The sequence below is a fragment of the Patella vulgata genome, chromosome 1 (assembly GCF_932274485.2).
Source record: "Patella vulgata chromosome 1, xgPatVulg1.2, whole genome shotgun sequence".
Lineage (NCBI taxonomy): Eukaryota > Metazoa > Mollusca > Gastropoda > Patellidae > Patella > Patella vulgata.
Genome location: NC_065879.2, coordinates 79,635,824 through 79,657,006, shown reverse-complemented (window position 1 = coordinate 79,657,006; position 21,183 = coordinate 79,635,824). Strand labels below are relative to the sequence as shown.

Here is a 21,183-nt window from a genome sequence, read left to right as displayed (position 1 = left end):
GTATTATAGGATGTGAATGGCGACTCAATCGATCGTGTGTTGTTGTTATGTTGTTGTTATCGTTTTTTGCGACGATTTGATGTTTACAACATCCAACTTTCCTTTATTATTATTATGGTGAATTATGAACTCAATATATATTCTGTGTGAATGAATATGTATGGTGAATCTTTTATCAGGTGAATTTAGTCTTTTTACTTGCTCATATGTGTGATGTAATCCAACCGTGAACTCTCTACTTCTCTTAACATTTTCCTGTTTTGCATGACATTTATTTAATCTATAATATTGTTAATGTCGATTCACCAGTGATACCGTATATAAATATTGTACATTTTTACCCGAAAATGATACGTGTAACAATATAGCCATTATAACTACCGTTCCGCTCGAGTGATCTTCTACACAATGGATCCAGTAATTACAATGGTAGTGAGATGTAGGCTACTGGAATCTGCTGAGGTTTGCCGAGTGGTGGAATCGAGCGTGCATACAATAAGAACAATCGCTCGATGACTTGATTAATTGAAACCACGTGCGTGTTATGGCTAATCCATAGAGTTATGTTTCTACATAACGTCGGAGGGGAGTCAAAAGGTCGTATCTGGATTTTGCGAAATTGTCCAGGAGAGCAAAAAAAACACACAGAGGTTAAGAATCAAAATGTCTAATAAAACCGTCACGTCAAAATGTATTTTTGAAGCTTTTCTTAAATATTTCTGTACAAAGTGTATGTGTAGCCATTAAAACAATATGTAACTATCCGCACGTATCAAGCTCAACATTTAGTGCAGAAATAAAGAGTGAAAGCTAGTTATTTGCAATTTATACAGCAAAGACCTATCTCAGGAAAATATTCACCTTTACCTTCTTCAATTTAATAGAATTCACACAGAAGACGCTCAACAATAATTTCTTTAATACATATTTAACTATAAAACAATACTGGCTACATTTCGTTTGATTGTAATACTTTGGTTAGACACAAAGTTGATTTTTTTTAAAAAAAAAAAAATACATTTTCACTCTTAATATTTTTTTTTTTTTTTTTTTTGGAACACCCCATATACGACATTTTGAAATATATCTATAAAACCTCTTTTTATTGGCTTAGAAATACGACAACTAGATGAAAAGATGCGCAAGAAAATCCCCATTCTGAAGAAGCAAAAAAGTGAATTTCGCAAAATATTGCAGATACGACCTTTTGACTCCCCACCGACGTTGGTTAAGCCGATAAAAATAAATAAAATAAATTAAAAATAACCTATCTTTGTAATTTGGTTATTTTTTGATAGCCACAATTTTCTTTGGACAAAGAGGATTTTATCTCTTCTAAGTCATAATAATCACGCATATGTCAGTAAATAATTAATACTCGTACATTCAGACACGATAACAGGAATTTCGTATTAAGACCTGTATTTTGACTTTTAAATACACAACCCTCACTAAATAGACGTTAGACGATCGAAATGTAACCTGCTTTAAAACTTAAATATGAATATATCAGAAAATATTTTTTAATTTTGAAAAGGGGGGTTGGATGGCTGAATGGTTAGCGTGCGCGCGCTGTATCATAAAGTCTGTCATTGAGTCTTCGAATCCCCGGTTGTACGTGACAAGGAGTAGGGTCGCCTGTCCAACCTCGTGGGTTTACTCCTGGTCTTCCGGTTTCCTCCCACTGCTAAAGACCCCTACGCGCAAGCGAATTATTGAAATAAAATTGAAGCAGGTATTTGGACCTTTTTATTGTATGAATCCCGATATATTGTATTTTTTGTTATGGCCCGTACGATGACGTTAAATCTCCCCCCTCCTCCCCCACCGTCATTTAATACAGGTTAGTTCCATTCAAATGTGTACTTTTGGCAAGTTATGTAAATATCAATGGGCCAGAAAATAATTTACATTTTGCAGCAAGCAATAAACATACTCTACAGCAGTATATAAACCGAAATCACGAGTCCCAGCCCTAGTTGTCCTGGGGGATCACGTGGCTAAGTGGGTAAGACGCTGGCTCGCTAGCCTGGATTAGCCCATGTTAGGAGCAGAACAGTAGGACGTTAAATAACATTTCATTTCATTTCGCTAGCCTGGAGGTCGGGTGTTCGATCCCTGCATTGGCCGCGAAAGTTCATCCAGATTTTCCAGCGTGGTTTCCCCTTGTCAGTGATGCAGGATGGAGGGCCTGACAAGGACAGCTGTCTAGTCGTTCATATTCGGATGAGACGAAAAACCGAGGCCCCGTGTACACATTGGCGTGCACGTAAAACATCCCTTGGCAGTTGAAATTCGATATAAGAGTAGGCGATAGTGCCGCTGCCCGGGCAAAATTTCCCTCATAGCACACTGTATGGCGTATGCCCGTCTTCATTAGCCCAGGTTAGGAGCAGAACAGTAGGACGTTAAACTCCATTTCATTTCATTTCATTTCATTTCCAGCCCTAGTTGCCCTTGTCAGGTTGTCGTCAGTGGTGACAAAGAAAATCGTCTAGTCGCTCGGACCGTCAATGTAATAAACAAAAATAAAGCCCATCATATTTATTATTTTGCAGTTCTCGCTATAATATTTAAAAATAGTTAATGCAAATAGAATATGCTGAAAATTTCGGTCAAATGGCTCCACTCTGAACCCAGATATTAGAGATTGAATTTTAGGTCTAGGTACGATAAAAAAAAAAGTCTCGATTATCCATTGTGACGTTAAATCATCTATCTCAAAATTTATTTAAATCCAGTAAATATCGCAGGATGGGGATGTCATCTAGAGTTGATTATGGTCTGGATAAGTTAATTAATGTCTAATTAATAATTTATATAACATTTTAGACCTAAAGAAAGACCTGCATGAGGCAGATTTAGCTCTTGTATAATGTGTGTTTATGTAACCATATTACGTGGATATTGAGTTTAGGACTATCTAATTGACTTATATTTCATTCCAATGTATTAGATTTCTGTCGGTGTACTTCTTTGGTGCTAAATTGTGAGGCTTGTCAAAGTTGAAACGCATATACAACGTTATTGAGCAGTAATATTAAAATGTAATTAAGTAATAAAAATGTAATGTAATCAAAATGTAATTGATAAATAGTTAAAATGTAATTGATAAATAGTTAAAATGTAATTGATAAATACTTAAAAGGCAATATTAGTAATTAGTCTTCGTAGAGATAAGACGTGTGTGTGTGGACCTCTCCTCGCTTGACCGAACACTATTTATTTAAAGGACTTCCTAACATATCTACCGGAATATTCAACAATCTCTTTAATCATGTTTATCGATCTAGCAGCATGGAGAATTATTATAGGATCCTATCATCACAAAACTGCCGCTGTAAAATGTAAGTCGCCAATAATTAAAACTTCAAACTTGACTCTGTCGGTTTTTGTGATATTTTCAATGTTATTAGTGTTATGTGGAGATATCGAATCAAACCCTGGTCCCAGCACTAGACAAGGCACTATTTCCAGAACTGGGGATGTGATATACCCTACCGGAGACCAGAACCAACCCCATACCAATGAATTGACAACTCTCTTGCATGGCATCAGAGATGAAATTACACAATTGAGGTCAGAAGTTCGTGAAATGAATATTAAAGAGAAGGTGACAAATATTAAACAAGATATTGAACAACTGAAAACAGAGAATGAAAGAATTAAGCAAAGACTTGATGAAAGTGAAAACAGAAGAAAGGAGCATAATTTGATTTTTTATGGAATAAAAGAGAAAGAACGTGAGATTGAAACTCCAGGTGAATGTGAGCAGTTAATCAAAGATGTTGTTTTGTCCGATCTACCAGGTGTGAGCACTGATTCAGAGATTAATATTGAGCGTATATTCAGACTTGGCAAACGAAACAAAGAAAGACTACGACCGATACTAGTTGTGTTTAACAAGCTGAGAGACAGAGATTTAATCCTACAGTCAGCTAGAAAACAATTTAAAGATTCACATATCAAAGTTTCTGAAGACTTCTCAAAACGTGTTCGTGAAATAAAAAAAAGCTTTAATACCCCATTTAATAGAAGCAAAGTAAGCCAATAAGCGGGCATTTCTTAGGAACGACAAACTTGTTATTAACAATGATGTATTTTCAATTAATATGGACACGCAAGAATTATCAAAAGTTGGATCCCGAGATTAGCAGCCAACATGGCGGACGGATAAAACCAACAACTCAAAAAGTATCAATTTTGTTACTTGGAACGTTAACGGCTTGAAAAGTAAGCTAATATATCCAGATTTCATAAAGTATCTTTGCAAATTCAATATTATATACTATTCAAAAAAAGTAGGGGATATTTGATTTTGGGGGCATAATACTAAAATATGCAAATGACTACGAAAAAAGTCACTATAGAACCTAACAGAAGAAACATTTCCAGTTACATGTGACGCCCAAACGCACCAATAGCTACCGCATGGAATGCAGGTGATGCTTGGGATCATCATGGGGGTCCAACCCAAGATTTGCACGACTCTGATTTTGAATGTTACAGCCATTGTGGCATTGAATTCCAGGGTGGAAACATCAGATTAATTGTTTTAGTGACCAGAAAACAAATTTTGATATGTGTCGGCTTACCCAAAATGAAAGGTTACGTGCCCTTGGCATGCTACAGATCGGCACAACACAGGCGGTTGTGGCGCGGACGATGAATGTTTCTCAGTCTGTCATAAGCAGGCTATGGTCCAGATACCGTGATACACAATCTGTACAGGACAGACCACGCTCAGGTCGACCAAGGGCGACAACTCAAGCCCATGATCGATTTATCCGTACCTTGGCCTTGAGAAATCGTGTCATCACAGCAAATCAGATCAGCGCTCGTCTTCAAACAGACACTGGTGTGAGAGTGAGTGGCCAGACGATTCGGAATCGACTGCATAGGGGTCGCCTTCGCGCCCGACGTCCTCGCGTGATCCCTTGTTTGAGAGATCATCACATTCAGGCAAGACGTCGTTGGTGTAGGGATCGTCAACACTGGGATAATCGACGCTGGAGCAATGTGATGTTTTCAGATGAGTCAAGGTTCACTGTTGATTTTTTGGACAGACGTAGGAGGGTGTGGCGTCGTCGAAACGAGCGCTTCCAAGACGTTAACGTCATCAGACATGATCGATTTGGGGGTGGTTCTGTTATAGTGTGGGGAGGCATCACTGTTGCTGGAAGAACGGCTTTACATGTTGTTGCAGGGCGTGTTACAGGCCAGTACTACCGGGACAACATCTTGGCAGTCCATGTTGTGCCGTTCGCACGACGTCAAAACCGCCGTTTCATCTTCCAGGATGACAACGCAAGATGTCACAGGGCCAGGATCGTTACAGGTTACCTCCAACAACAGAACATCACCACATTACCTTGGCCAGCACTGAGTCCCGACCTCTCCCCCATCGAGCATGTCTGGGACATGCTTGGACAGAGGTTACGTCAACGTCAACAACGTCCTGCCAATGTCCAAGAACTTGCTGCTGCGTTGCAACAGGAATGGGACAATCTGGACCAAAATGACCTTAGACGTCTCATTAGGAGTATGCCACGTCGGATCAATGCTTGTTTGGCAAACAGAGGAGGATTTACCCGTTACTGACTTGGTTGTGATGCTGTGGTAACTTTGCTGTTTGACCCCGGGTATCATTTTACCCTTATAATGGTCAGTCTGTGCCTTACTTAGTCTAACGATCATTTGGAATAAATCGATGAATGTGAACTTCATTTCATTTTGTCATTTGTTTCTTCGTCAGTTTCATTAGGTGACTTTAATAACACTTAAAAATCAAATATCCCCTACTTTTTTTGAATAGTATATTTGTCTATTAGAAACCTGGTGTGGTGATATAGATCTTTCAAATTTGTTTCCAAATTTCAAGGCATTTAATTGTATTCGTAGTGACGGCAAGCATCGTGGTGGTGTTATTGTCCTTGTTGATAAAGCAACATTTTGCAGTACTGGTATTTCACGCATTTACGACCACTTTAATGAATCAATCTTCTTCAAGTTTAATGGAAATATAACTGGCTGTCCTTTCATATTTGGCGTGGTATACATAGCCCGAGAAAACTCGCCTGTTCATGTAAATGAAGATGGTATTGGTGGCTTAGAAGAAAAATTAGTACAAATACATGCTGATTATCCTAATTGTGATGTTCTACTATCTGGTGACTTTAATTCGAGAACTGGAAATGCTAGACTTAGTGACTGTATATTGGACGATTCCACGGTCTATCTTCCAGGTCTAGAAGAAGCCGAATATAAATACGACGATTTCTGTATACCCCGAAATTCAAAAGACAATTTTGGCAGAGACCTTTTAAGGTTATGTTCTACATTTAATCTACACTTTGTTAATGGGAGAAGTGCAGATGACCCAGCTGGTGAATTTACGTGTGTTAAATACAATGGTGCTTCCGTGGTGGATTATCTCTTGGTGTCGACCGATATTTATAAGCTGATTCGATCCTTCCGGGTAGACTTTAGAACTGAGTCGGATCATCTACCCCTCATTTGTTCATTATCATACTATATAGCCCAAAACGATTCTAAATATTGTTTCGATGATAATACTCTCCCTTATTCCAAACTAATTTGGAAAGATAAACAAGCCGCAACTTATAAAGATAATGTTGCCAGGAATATTGACAATCTCAAGTTAAAGTTCCCAATTCTATTGCAAAGCAGTGCTGACAATGCGCTAACGCTTTTTGAATCCTTTATTTACTCCTGTGCACAAGGTTGTATTGTTAAACCGTCTGGTAACACGAAACATTCCGACAAGTACCAACCCCCATGGTTTGATCACCAATGTTTAAATTTAAAAACCGAAAAGTACACTGCTTTAAAATTGTTTAGAACAACAAATAATTCACAGCACCTTTCTGATTATAAAGACCAGAAATATGAATTTAAAAATCTTTGTAAAAGTAAGAAAGCTTCATTTGAAAAATATCGCAATGATCAACTTCTTCAGAACTTATCTGATCCGAATAAATTTTGGAAAACACTTAAAAGTTGGAAACCAAGGGATTTTATCAATCGTGGTATTTCCCCGGTACAATGGGCTAAGTATTTCGAAAATTTACTTAATCCATTAGTCGATATACCTGATGATTCTTTTTCGCATGAAGCTTCCCAAGTCGTGGAATCATTCGAGAATATTTGTAATGATCAAACATGTGTAAGCGACTTATTATTAAATTGTGTGATTTTGGAATTTGAAGTTAGTAAATGTCTTAAAGGGGCCAAATCGGGCACCTTCCCCGGTCCTGATGGGTTGGTTATCGATTTCATAAAAGCCTGCTCGGAACAGTTCATACCCATTCTTACTTTGTTATTTAATAATATCTTTGACTCTGGGTATTTTCCGACTTCATGGTCCAAAGCACTACCCCATTGCATAAAAAAGGTTCTAAGTCTGAACCGAATAATTACAGAGGAATTTCGTTGTTAGATAGCATTGGTAAACTATATGCTTCAGTACTAAACTCGAGGCTTAAGAGTTGGTCAGAAACACAGGGTAAAATTGATGAAGCCCAGGCTGGATATCGCAAGGGTCGGTCTACAATCGATCATGCGTTTACTCTTCAGGGTCTGGTACAAAAATATCTATCCAAATCCAAAGGGAGGCTATTTGTATTATACGTTGACTTCAGTAAGGCATATGATTGTTTAAGCAGAATTAAACTGCTATCTGTATTAATAAATAATGGTCTCCATGGGAAAATGTATGCTACATTAACTTCTATGTATAAATCTGTTACCTCCTGTGTAAAACTTGATTCTTATGTAACACGATCGTTTAATTGTGATTCCGGTGTAAGGCAAGGATGTATTTTAAGCCCATTGTTATTTTGTTTATATATTAACAATCTTGTTGAGATGCTAAATTCTTCAAACTGCAGGGGTATATTTACCATTCCAGAAGCACCAGAAATTGCTTCATTATTATATGCTGACGACGTGTCATTGGTCTCTGATTCAGTTGAGGATTTACAATGTAAAATTAATTTGTTAGAGAAATTTTGTTCAAAGTTTAATCTTAAAGTAAATCCAGATAAAACCAAAATAATTGTTTTTAGAAACGGTGGTGTAATAAAGCAAAATGAGAAATGGTTCTTGAATAATCAACAAATAGAAACTGTAACTTATTATAACTATCTGGGCCTAATATTTTCCTCCAGATTGAACTGGAATAAAAATATTACTAACTTATCAATTAAAGCGGAGAAGGCCTTGATACCTATAAGAAGTTTAATTAGAAAGACGGAATATTTAGATATCAACCTGTGTTTCAAGATTTTTGATCATGTTATAAAACCTGTCCTCATCTATGGAGCCGAGTTGTGGGGTCAACCATAACTACCCTAGCCCGTCGAGCCATCAATATATGTGACGACAACTCCCTCCCCAGTGAACTCACCCATATAGAAAGCATACTCTCTAATTTGAACGGATATCCGCCCCAGTTAGTCATGAATACCATAAAAGAAACAAAAAGAAAACCGTTGCTGAACAGCCCAAGCCAGATAAACCACCCATACGGATAACCATCCCGTTTCAAGGAACGTTATCGTACCACATCCGAAGGCTACTCGCAACGACAGGCATCCAAGTCATTTTTTCCAAAGGACGCACGCTTAAAGACCACCTGAAAGCGAATGGTAAACTGCAACCCACCATTCCACTGCCACCTAAAGGATGTGTCTATGAAGTTATGTGCTCGTGTGATATGACATACATTGGTGAAACTCGACAACCCCTACCTAAAAGACTCGCCCAGCATAACTCAAGGTCCCCCACAGCAGAATCAGCAGTTGCCCAGCACCTCCAGTCCAATCCAGGCCACAAAATCCAGTCGTCTAAGACCCTAGCCCTCAACCAACACAACGAAAAGACGCGGAAAATCATGGAAGCAATACACATCAGGAGATCCAAACCAGACCTCAATCGCGACACAGGAATATTCCTCCCAAGAGCCTATGATGAACTAATTCTTAACTAATGTGTACATGCCTAGACTTCCATACGTGCTTAAGTTACTCAGTTCGCGTATCATGTGTATTACTTGTTTATTCTCGTTATCCATTTGTAGAACTAATTTTAATAAGTATGTGTGTCAAATGGGAAGGAGTGTGCAGGACATAATTACTTAGAAGCCTGTGGATAGGACTGTGGTGTGGCTTTCCAATATTATAATTTACCACTTATTTATGGTCATTTATGTAATTATCCTTTGTAAACAGTTAAGTGTCTCTTGTACTTATCCTAGGAATAAATGTATGTGTGAGTCTGTCGGAAGGAAGAATGTTGGACTATCATTAGTTGTGCTATGTTGTGTGCATTTTAATACTAATATTTTGTAATTCATTTAAATATGGCTTAACCATTTAATCCCTATGTAGCTCACTACTCCTCTGATGTTTTCGTAACATGTATGGCTTCCCTTTTGTTTGGTTTAATGGTATGTTTACCCCTATTATCAGTCCTTTATTATTCCCTTGATGTACCCTCACCTAGCCAATCACATCATGTATGGTTTCTCATTTGTCATGATTGGTTGTCCAATTAAAATTATTTACCCCTATAATCCGTCATATGTATATTGCCTTTGATCATGTTGTTTTTTAATCTTTTGATCTTGTTGTTGTCATGCATGGTTTCTGAATTGTTGTTATTGCTTGTCTATATATAATTGCTCTACACACTTGTTACTGTACTTGCTTGAAAACGTTGAGAGAATACTCTTCGAAACGTCGCCCAAATAAATCAGTAATTGTTCTTCCATAAGTATGTGTTATAGTTTATTGTGGGGTTTTCAATATCGGCACGAAATTGAAAAGGTGCATAACAACTTTTGCAAGTTCATTTTAGGAATTCATAAGAGTTCCTCAAACGCTGGAACACTTGGGGAATGTGGAAGACACAGTTTAGGCATATATTATACTTTGTGTTGTATTAAATATTGGTGTAAACTATTGCGTATGCCCATAGATCGTTATCCTAAACAAGTATTTATTATGTTAAAACAATTAGACAAAGCCGACAGGGTTAGTTGGGTGACAAAGGTCAGAATTATGTTATATTCCTTAGGATTTGGCTATGTTTTTGAAACTGAAATGATCGGCAATTTTAACATGTTTATAAGTCAAATTAAGTTCCGATTATCAGATATAAACTTACAAGAATGGTCAGCTAAATTATCAGAAAGCGAAAGTTTAACAGATTATTGCAAATTCAAAATAAATCTGGTTCAAGAATCTTATTTATTATCGAACATTCAATTAAAACACAGGAGAAATATTACAAAATTTAGGCTAAATCTATTACCAACATGTTTGAATTTGCATAGACGGAATCAAACTACTTTTCCATTATGTCTATTATGCCATCAATGTGATGAAGATTTATTTCATTTTATGTTTGAATGCATAGAAACGAAGAACATCAGAGATGTTTGTTTTGAACGTGTACATTTGGCAAATATCAGTCGTTGTAACTTCCTAAATTTGTCAAATTCTAGCGATCCTTGTATATTATTATCCATCTCCCATTATATAGAAAGGGTCACCAAGTATCATATATAAAATCCGTGCCAGTTGATTGTTTGTAAATATAGCCTACTCAATTGCAACTACAGAATTATAATTATTTATACAGATATTTTGAAATTGAAAAAAAAAACCTTACGTCAGAATTGTATATAAACCTCCAATTGTCAACAATTAATAATTTTTGTAATGAATCGCACCTTTTAAAATATAATTGTACATATCATTTTCTAGTTGATTCAAACTTGTAACGTTTGGTCTCTGACCTATATTACTGCAATAAACTTATTCTTAAAAGGCAATTGATAAATAATGAAAATGTAGTTGATAAAGAATTAAGATTTAATGGACAATTACGTGCTTTTTAATATGCAATTAATTACATTTCCATTCTTTTAAATTTATTAAAGATACTTCCACATAAAAGTATTTATCGGGTGGTTCTTTCCAATAAACAAATGGCCATTTTGGTATGTATGGAAAGTAGAAACATCCAATCTTACTAGAAAATTCTGGATTACCCGAAAAAACACCGATGGAGCACATACAGGACAACACGTGTAAGGGTTTCCCTAACCGAGAAATGTTGATCTCTCAGCGTTAGTGAACGCTTGATGGACGATCTTTGTCTAATAATCAGTCTCTATACTATACGGGGCTGTAATACTCCCGTCAGACCAGGGTGGCGTCCTTACTGCGCTGCTACGGCGACGGAAAATGGTCTCAGAGCGCGTCCAGATCATCATTAGCGCGGTAAATGCGTGATGGAAACGCCAAATATCGTGCTGTTGTCTCCGTGGTCGCCACTGATCGCCGAATCACTTCGTTTGTTTTTGGCATGTTCAAAACAAACGCCAAGGATCTGCGACCTTACCTGAAAAGCTGTGAGAAGGCGACTTTTTTTTAAATTTTAATTTTTATACGTCCACATCACATTCATATTGCGTCGCCCCTGTGTGTGTGTCTGTGTGTCGCCTACAGGCCACAATTCTTAAGTGATCATCTTCAAACTTTACATACTTATTCCTTATACCCTAAGGATGATCCCTATTGTTTTTGGTACATGCCCGACCCCTAGGGACAGAGCCACGCCCATTTTTTTGTATTTCTTTGTTTGTCGTCTACAGGCCTCGTTTCTTAACGTATCATCTTGAAACTTTGCATACTTATTCTTTGTACCCTAAGAAATATCCCTATCGTTTGGGGTGCATGCCCAACCCCCAAGAGCAGAGCCACGCCCATTTATTTTTTGTCTGTGAGTGGACTACAGGCCACGATTTCTAATGGATTGTCTTTGAACAATATCTTGTATTTACAAAAGGTGAACAATATAACAATATTTTGATAAACTTGGTGGAGAGCTTAAACGTACAACATTTACTAAGTTAAAAACCACAGGAAAAGACGTGGGCAGTGGATAATCCGAGAATTTAAACATATATTATGCAAGAGCTCCTACATATCAAAATTACTTTATCATTTACAATATCAACCAATGCTTTAATACAACTAAGGTCATAGTTAGCTAATAAATAAGCAGCAGCTGGTTTTTAGCAAGGAAACCACTCTCATTATTGTTTAATGTATTGTATATATTTCTTTCTCGTTTATTGTATATCATTGTATATATGTTTTGTCCTTATGTATTTATTTAATATTGCATTCACAACTCGCGTCATGAATACTGGTAACTTTAACACGTACATGTATCCTAACAACGTACCATTATTTAGCATAGGCAATACAAATTATAATGGTGTATCGAACCAATACCTAAAAAATACTTAATTGTTTCTGAAGTCCAAAACTTTTCACTCAACCGATACATCACAAAAACGTGGGCTACCATTTAATATAGTTATAAATGTATCGCTACTACTATGTGGAGACATACATCCCAACCCTGGTCCGCCAATGTTGTCACTACTTCACCTAAACGTTAGAAGTATTTTAAATAAATTAGATGAAATTAGTTTCGAATTAAATAACTATGATGTCATATCATTTTCAGAAACATCGCTAAATGACTCAATTCCTACTGACCAACTCTGTATTGAAGGCTACCACAGCCCTTTCTTGCGTAATCGCGAAGATGTTAGGAGAGGTGGGATTGCAGTCTACGTAAATTTTTGATAGGTATCTTTTATCGACCACCGATATGAAAACATCATATTGGTCACTAATTGAAGAAAGTTTTAATAACGCGAAAGATTATACAGATTTTAATATTATTATACTCGGAGACTTTAATATTGATAGTAAAACTAAACTTCACGACATTATCCTTACTTCAAATTTTACCCAAGTAATAAAATCTCCTACTCGTGTACAAGGAAATTCACGTTCGCTTTTATATTTATGTATAGTAAATTGTCCTAATTTTGTCTATGATACAAAAGTGTTAGACTGCAGTATAAGCGATCATAGTCCTATTGTTATTTTTATGAATACCGCTAAACCCAAACTTCATTGTTATACCAGAACAATCTGGAAATACGACCAAGTAGATACTGAAGGTTTAAATAACTACATTTCAAACTTTGACTGGAATACATTTTTTAATATAAATCTCAATCCCCAATTATGCGCAATTGAACTATCTAATATTATTGTGAGAGGCATAGAGAAGTTTGTACCAAATAAGACTGTTACAATTAGAGCAAATGACCCAAAATGGTTAAATAATCATATAAGAAGAATGTTAAGAAAGAAAAATCGAATCCACAAAAAAGCTAAAAAGCCTAACAATCCTAATCATTGGCAAGATTTTCGGTCCTTCCGAAATATTGTAACAGATGAAATCCGCAAGTGCAAAAAATCATATTTTGATAAAATTGATAATGCAGTAAATACTAACAAATTTAACGAATCGCAATGTGACAATGGTGGTCATTAATTAAGGATATCTCTCTAAAACGAGGAAAACCATTTAATACCATCCCACCTTTATTTCATAAAGATACTATCTACTGTGAAAACCACGAAAAGGCTGACTCATTAAACAATTTTTTCATTTCTCAATGTTCAGTTTCCGGGAAATGCGAGAAACTACCAGATATTCCTTGTAATGACATTTCAATTTCGGATCTCTCAACAACTGAAATCCAACTAGACCATTTGTTATCGTCCCTGAAGTCAAAAAAGTCAAGCGGCCAGGACAATGCCAATGACTTTATTCTTAATATAATATCGCAACCACTTAGCCAACCACTCAAACGATTTTTCGACCTACTCATAGCTCAAAACGTTTTTCCAAATTACTGGAAAACTGCAAATGTAGTCCCAGTTTATAAAAAGGGTGGCCCTCATTTATGTTCAAACTACCGGCCTATCTCGCTCCTATCCTCATTAGGCAAAGTTTTTGAAAGGCTCGTTTACAATCACATATACAATTTTTTATTAACTCAAAAGTATATAACTCCGTATCAGGCTGATTTCCAGAGGGGTAACGGTGCTACTTACCAACTTATTGAAATGTACGACTATATCTGCAAGAGTCTTGATAGTGGAAACGAGATAAAAGCTATATTTTTCGATATAAGCAAAGCATTTGACAAGGTCTGGCACGACGGTCTAATTATCAAATTAAACGTGGCTAGAATTCGTGGAAACATTCTTGAACTTTTAAAGAACTATCTGTCTGATCGTCAACAGAAAGTAATTGTTGGTGGTAGCCTTTCCACTGAACAAAAATATTATTTCTGGCGTTCCACAGGGTTCAATTTTAGGACCCCTTTTGTTTTTAATTTTTATTAACGATATTACCACTGATCTAGAAAGTAACGTGCGATTATTTGCGGATGATACCTCCCTCTTTATGATTATTGACACTCTTCCAACTACACAAAATATTTTAAATAATGATATAGCTAGCATTTTTATTGGACAATAACACCCCTCTAAATGCGAAACAGGAGGTGTTTATCGACATTGTAACATGCTATTTTTTAGAATTTTAAAAGAACTTATTTTATTGTGTAAACTTCAAAATTCGTCTCACTGCAAATCGGTTTTAGTGACGTAAAAACCAAAGAAATCAATTTTGACGTAACGAACACGTCATGACGTAGCGGGATAACTGGCTGCTCATGTTAGATTTGACTCGCTTATCGTCTGGTTGCTATAGTAGCCGTATGAGTATAGACACACAAAAAAACCCCTAAAATTCTCACTTCATTTTTTAAAAAGTACTTTTTGAAACAAAATTTATGTTTTTGTAATAGATTTTTGAATATTTTGTTGTTTGTAGCTATTACCTGACAAGGGGGGTGGCGTTTCAAGTTCATCTTCGGACATATCTCCAAATATTTCATCTAATGTACCGAGATCAAAATTGAGTGTCTCCATTGTGGTTATCTCCATTAAAGTAGTACGCATAATATTAATACGCAGTGATTTTTCTAATTTAGAGGGGTGTTATTGTCCAATAGACAGTGTCTAATCGACCAATCAAAACGCAAGATTCACCCTTAAGCATGTTACAATAGACATTAATTAACCTATCCAGACCATAATCAACTCTAGATGGCATCGCTAGCCTGCGATCTTAAGTGAATTATGAGCCGATTTACTGCATAACTTTCCTTCACGATTTAACGATTAAATGGATAATCGAGACTATGCTGTTTATCGTATTGACTTCAGTAATGATGAAAGAGACTAGGCGGGAATTTAAAACGCATAGTTCTCGGTTCAAAGTGGATCAATTTGAATGAAAGTTTGAGCAAATTGCCTTTACATTATTTAGTTTTGAACTATTATAGTGAGAACTGCCAACTCGTTATCGAATCTCCCATAATGAATATTTAATTAGGCTTAAAAATATTTATGATAACTGCACAGCGATTAAACACAACATCGTCATGTATATGCAATGAATTCTGCTACATGACCTCTTTTAATAAATTTTTGTAGCAGGGATATTCCCTTGCAAAGGCAATGCTTTGAGAAGGATTTGAAGCAAAATTTTGACATTATATTTATTTGAATATGATTTTAGTCCAAATATATCATAAAATCACCCAGATGGAACGTAGTAATTTTATCTTTAATAACCAGAAGCCTTTTATGAAGGGTGTTTCACGTATCACCGGTGTCCTTATCAAGATAAATCTATACATATCAGATAAATTTATACATAAAATGATCCCGTGATACATAGGCGTACGAACTCGATGAATGTTTCAAAATGTATCTTGCCGCAAACTCGTGTTCATGCTATTCCTATCCCGTGAATACAGCAACTGCAATGTGTCCAATATAGCTTACCGTAGGTGACTTACCTGAATCCCAAACAACCAAGCAATCGTCACAGGGTGTGGGGGCCTCGCGCTCCCCGATAAAATTTTTAAAATTTAACCACCGCAAATGCGTTTTTTTCCCTGGTATTCTAGCCCGTTAATTAAGCAGCTTCAAACTTTCCAATCGGTTTGTAACCGGAATCCCACTCTATGCCCACCTGAATTCCAACCATGCAATTAGACTGCTGCAGCTGCATTCACAAATAATTATCAATGCCCGAAAAATGTCGAACAAAGCAGAGTGACTCCAGACAATCTATAGTCAATTCAGTAGAAATTCGTGGTATTCGATTAAAAGAAAGGTAAAATTAGTGTGTTAATAGATTTCGGACACTTAATAAGATTTGCTCTCATTTTACCTGTCTGTCCGAAAAGTCAGATTGCCCGAAAGTTAGGAGGTAGCCAAAGCCGTGAATGAACCTGGAGAACTTGTTTATCGAATTTCCGGAATTAACATTGTGGCGGGGGAGGGGGTACAGGTGAAATGTGGTGGGGCTGAATTTACCAAAAAAACAAAGGGTCCAGTGCGACGCGAACTCTACATCCGGAAATTTTTGAAAAGGGTTTCGATATTGTGCATTCTGAGGTATTTTCTTGGCGAGTTGAATAAAATCGTATACTGAACTTCAATGAAGGTGGAATCACAGACAGTCCTATTTAAAGATTAACATTCAATAACTAAAGGCTATATTAGAAACATTTAGCAAGATTAAATTCCAATGATTCTCGTTTATTATCCGAGTGTAACAACCCACAGCTGTCTAGTCATTCAGATGGGACGAAAACGCGAGGACCTGTGTAACACTGGCGTGCACGTAAAAGATACTTTGGCAGTTGGAATTCGATATAAGAGTAGGCCAAAGTGTCGTTGCCCGGGCAAAATTTCCCTCATAGCACACTGTATGGCGTATGCCCGTCTTCATTAGCCCAGCCAGAGCAGAACAGTGGGACGTTAAACCCCATTTCTTTTTATTTCCATACTGATGACTTATGGGCACCATAAACATTTACATGTCAAAGTTCAAACCAAAGTCAAAATAACCCACGGAGGCCTTTCTGGTGTAAAATTCAATCGCCAGGAATTAAATTGTGTCGAATGATGGCCCAGCGAATGACCTTATGGCACCCAAAACGAATTGGGGGGAGAGGGGGGGGGCAAATTTGACGCACTTTGCCTATCCTGGATCCGTTACTGCCGTTGCTGTCGCGCTGGTTTGAAGGGAAGTAAAATGCCTTAGACCGTGTTCTGTTTTCTTCGCGGGGTGTCGTTTAGCCTGGTTTCTGGTCCGTGCACTGCCTCTTCCGCACGATACAATATCGATGAAGACGGTAATGTTTGTAATTTTATTTCACTTACTCAGATTTAACACGATCGTATTAGATCTTAATTTAACCACCTTTGAGATAGAGAGAGAGAGAGAGAAAGGGAGGAGAGAGAGAGAGAAATAGGGGGACGGACGTTAACGTTAACTCTATGGGACTTTTATTTCAAGGATATAATGAAAACCCACGAGGTTGGGCAGGCGACCATCCTCCTTGTAACGTACAAACTTGGGATCTAAAACGCTTTAGCCCACTCGACCCACTAAACGATGTGACATTACTATTTGTCGGTTAGTTGTCTTTCTTTCGTTCCATTCTGTCATTGAGTCAACCTTGTGGAAGTGGGGGTTGGATGGCCGAATGTATAGCACGTGCGCGTTGTATCATAAAGTCTGTCATTCGATTGATTCCCTTGTACGTGAAAAAGAATAGGGTCGCCTCTCCAACCTCGTGGGTTTTCTCAGGGTTCTCCAGTTTCCTTCCCCTGCCAAATACGCCTAAGCGCAAGCGAATTATTGAAATAAATTTGAACCATGTGTTAGTCCCGAAATGAACTAGTTTGTGTCGAGTGGACGTTAAATCCCATTTCTGTCTCTATCTTTCTTTCTTTAAATGTGAAGGATTCGCAGTGGCTAAGAAGGTAAGACGTTGGCCTTCTAACCTGGAGGTACCGTATGTGATCCCGGTGTTGGCCGTGAAAATTCATCGTTTTTTCCGGGGTGGTTCCCCCTTGTCAGTGGTGCAGGATGGAGAGTCTGACAAGGAACAACCCATAATCGTTCGGAAGGAATGAACACTGAGGTCTCACGTACAGTGCCGGACTGGTGGGCCAAAGGCCCACACAATTACGCGCCGAAGGCGCGCCACGAGCGCCCTGAAGTCGCTTGAATGTCGGAGAGGGGTCGGGGGGTCGAATTATTGAAATAAAATTAAACCATATGTTAGTCCCAAAAAGACCTAGTTTGTGTCGAGTGGTCATTAACCTCTCTCTCTCTCTCTCTCTCTCTCTCTCTCTCTCTCTCTCTCTCCCTCTTCAAATTAAGTAGGACAGCTTGTATAAGAAAGTTAACAGTATCAATTTCAAATTTGAAAAACAAATTAATTTAAATATAGCGCTTTGATCTGATGCCCTGCTGAGATGGATGTCAGTGGTCGTCGGCCCCTTCGCCCCGACGCCCACCACCACCTTCGCCTGCTACGGCATTTGCCTACTATTACATGTATATCAGACTGGCTAAGATTATTATAAATGGGGGAACTCACGGTGGCTAAGTAGGTAAGATGCTGGCTCGCTAGCCTGGAAGTCGGGTGTTCGATCCCTGTATTGACCGAGAAAGTTCATCCAGATTTTCCGGCGTGGTTCTCCGTTGTCAGTGATGCAGGACGGAGGGGCTGGCAAGGAAAGCTGTCTAGTCATTCGGATGGGACGAAAAACCGAGGTTCCGTGTGTACATTGGCGTGCACGTAAAAGATCCCTTGACAGTTGGAATTCGATATAAGAGTAGGCCGTAGTGCCGCTGTCCGGGCAAAATTTCCCTCATAGCACACTGTATGGCGTATGCCCGTCTTCATTGGCCCAGTATGGAGCAAAACCCCATTTCATTTCATTTATTATAAATGTAGCGGAACTTCAACCGATATCTAATCTGAATTCTTTTTTTTACAGATCTATATACGGTATTCAACAGTTATGTTTAAACCAAGGCTTGACAAGAATCGTTTATTAATAATATCTGCGGTATTTGTTTTTATTTTGATTTGGAGACTGTATTATGTTTTGGTTGATAACTCATTATGTGGTTCTAATCCTTACTCGTTTTTGTCTGAACATTGTTTTGGTGACACTCGAACCCACAGCTATAAATACCTAATCAATGACGCGGATATTTGTAAACCTTTTCCAGACAAAACGTTTCTGTTAATAGTAGTTCTTTCAAGAACGTCTGAGTTTGAAGAAAGACAAGCTGTGCGGCAAACCTGGGGTTCTTTAGCTGTAAGTAATAAAGAAATACGATTGGTTTTTATGTTGGGATATCGTCCGGAGATACACAGTCATGATTTAAAGACTGAAAATGAAAAATACCACGATATTATTCAAGAGGATTTTTACGATAGTTACCGTAATCTCAGTATTAAATCTGAGGCCATTCTTCGTTTCGCCAACACGTTTTGTTCTGGTGTAAAATACATACTAAAAGTTGATGTGGATGTGTTTCTGAACCTACCGGTTTTGATCGACGATTTACGTAAACGAGAGGGTACAAATATGATTATGGGACATGTTTTACAGCTTGTATATCTTTTTCGGACCAAAGATTCAAAGTGGTACACGGACAGCTATCCATTAACATTTCATCCATACTATGTATCTGGACCCGCCTACATTTTATCCGGAGATGCAGCGGAAAAATTACTCTATGTCGCATTAAAGACGAAATATTATTTTGTAGAAGATGTTTTTATTACTGGTATAGTAAGACAACGTTCGAACGTCGAATTGATCCATCACCGAGGATTCGGTTACAGAAACCCATTTGTTGATATTTGTTGGCTTGAAAATAAAATTTCAGGACATTCCTATACAAAAGAACAAATGATAGAACTATGGTCACAAAAGGTTAAAAACAAATCCTGCACTTGGACATTAAGAATATTTTATATGTTGTATGATATTTTAGCTTGGTGGTGATCGTGGTAGTGATCCACGGGGGTTGGGGGAGCGGTTGCTAAGTGAGTAAGACGATGGCTCGCAATGAGGGAGATCGCGGGTTCGATTCCGGTGTTTGCAGAGAAAGTTCATCGGGAATTTCCGACGTGGTTTCCTCTTGTCAGTGCTGCACCACGGACAGCAACCTAGTCGTTTGGATAAGACGAAATCCGAGGTCCCGCGTACACATTGGCGTGCACGTAAAAGATCCCATGGCAGTTGGAATTCGAAATTACAGTAGAACGTAGCGTCGCTGTCCGGGCAAAATTTCCCTCATAACACACTGTATGGCGTATGCCCAGTTGGAGCAGAAGAGTAGGACGTTAAACCCGTTTCATTTCAATTCCATCTATTGGGATGATAGTCCCATCCCACTGAGTGCCAGAGCAACAATACTCCTATCTCACCGAGTGTCTTAGGCTCCACTGCTAACTTAATTGTAGTGTTTATTTCAATCAAATTTTACATTCCTAACTATATTGTAATCCTTATTTCATTTAAATTTTATATTTTATATTTGTAATCCTTATTTCAATCAAATTTTACATTCACAACTATTAATATGTCAATATATTGTAATCCTTATTTCATTTAAATTTTATATTTTATATTTGTAATCCTTATTTCATTTAAATTTTATATTTTATATTTGTAATCCTTATTTCATTTAAATTTTATGACCACGCTGTTAAAAATGGGTGTAATTAAAAACTATAAGCAGTGTTAATTAAGTGTAAACTTTACACCACAGCTAGCGTTTTTAAAATGTAACACTTTTACAAGGGTAACCAACTAAAAGAACTACACATAACAAGTGTAACCGATATCCATGACTACTGAACACCTGAATAGGTGTAATTGTCGGGTGTTTTGGATAAGCTACACCACTACCGGGGTTATACTGCATTACACCAAAGACTAACTATTTGGGAATAAAACCTATGCAAAGTGTAATCGATATTCATGAGTACTGAACACCAGGATGGGTGTAATTGTAGCCGCTAAAGGGTGGTTGGGTTGAGCTACCCCTATACAAGTGTTTTATTGCATTTACACCAACAGGTGTAATTATTAGGGAAACATTCCTCGGATTAAGGTATTAATTGTACCCCGTATCTTGCGTTACAAAAGTGTTTGTGTACTTCAATTTGACTGTTTTTGTATCATGTATAATAATTTTAATAATATTTCATAACGCCTTAAGTATAGATTTGTTTAGCGTGTATACACTTAAAGAGGTGTAAATGTTCCCAAATATTACCAAGTACTATATCTTAGTTAATTATTCTTAATTCAG

The 21,183-nt window shown here is 37.4% G+C and overlaps 1 protein-coding gene across 1 annotated transcript; it reads left to right on the top strand.

Annotated features, from left to right (window-relative positions):
* The first annotated feature begins 26 nt into the window (after positions 1-26).
* On the top strand, positions 27-20,507 carry LOC126814325 (beta-1,3-galactosyltransferase 1-like). Its single transcript, XM_050539418.2, has 2 exons — positions 27-179; positions 18,846-20,507. The coding sequence occupies exon 2, from the start codon at positions 18,870-18,872 to the stop codon at positions 19,866-19,868; it is 999 nt and encodes a 332-aa protein (XP_050395375.1). The 5' UTR covers positions 27-179; positions 18,846-18,869; the 3' UTR covers positions 19,869-20,507.
* The last annotated feature ends 676 nt before the right edge of the window (positions 20,508-21,183 follow it).

Bases quoted from the DNA above. Each gene is read 5' to 3' on its own strand.
- LOC126814325 (XM_050539418.2), top strand. From the start codon at position 18,870: ATGTTTAAACCAAGGCTTGACAAGAATCGTTTATTAATAATATCTGCG.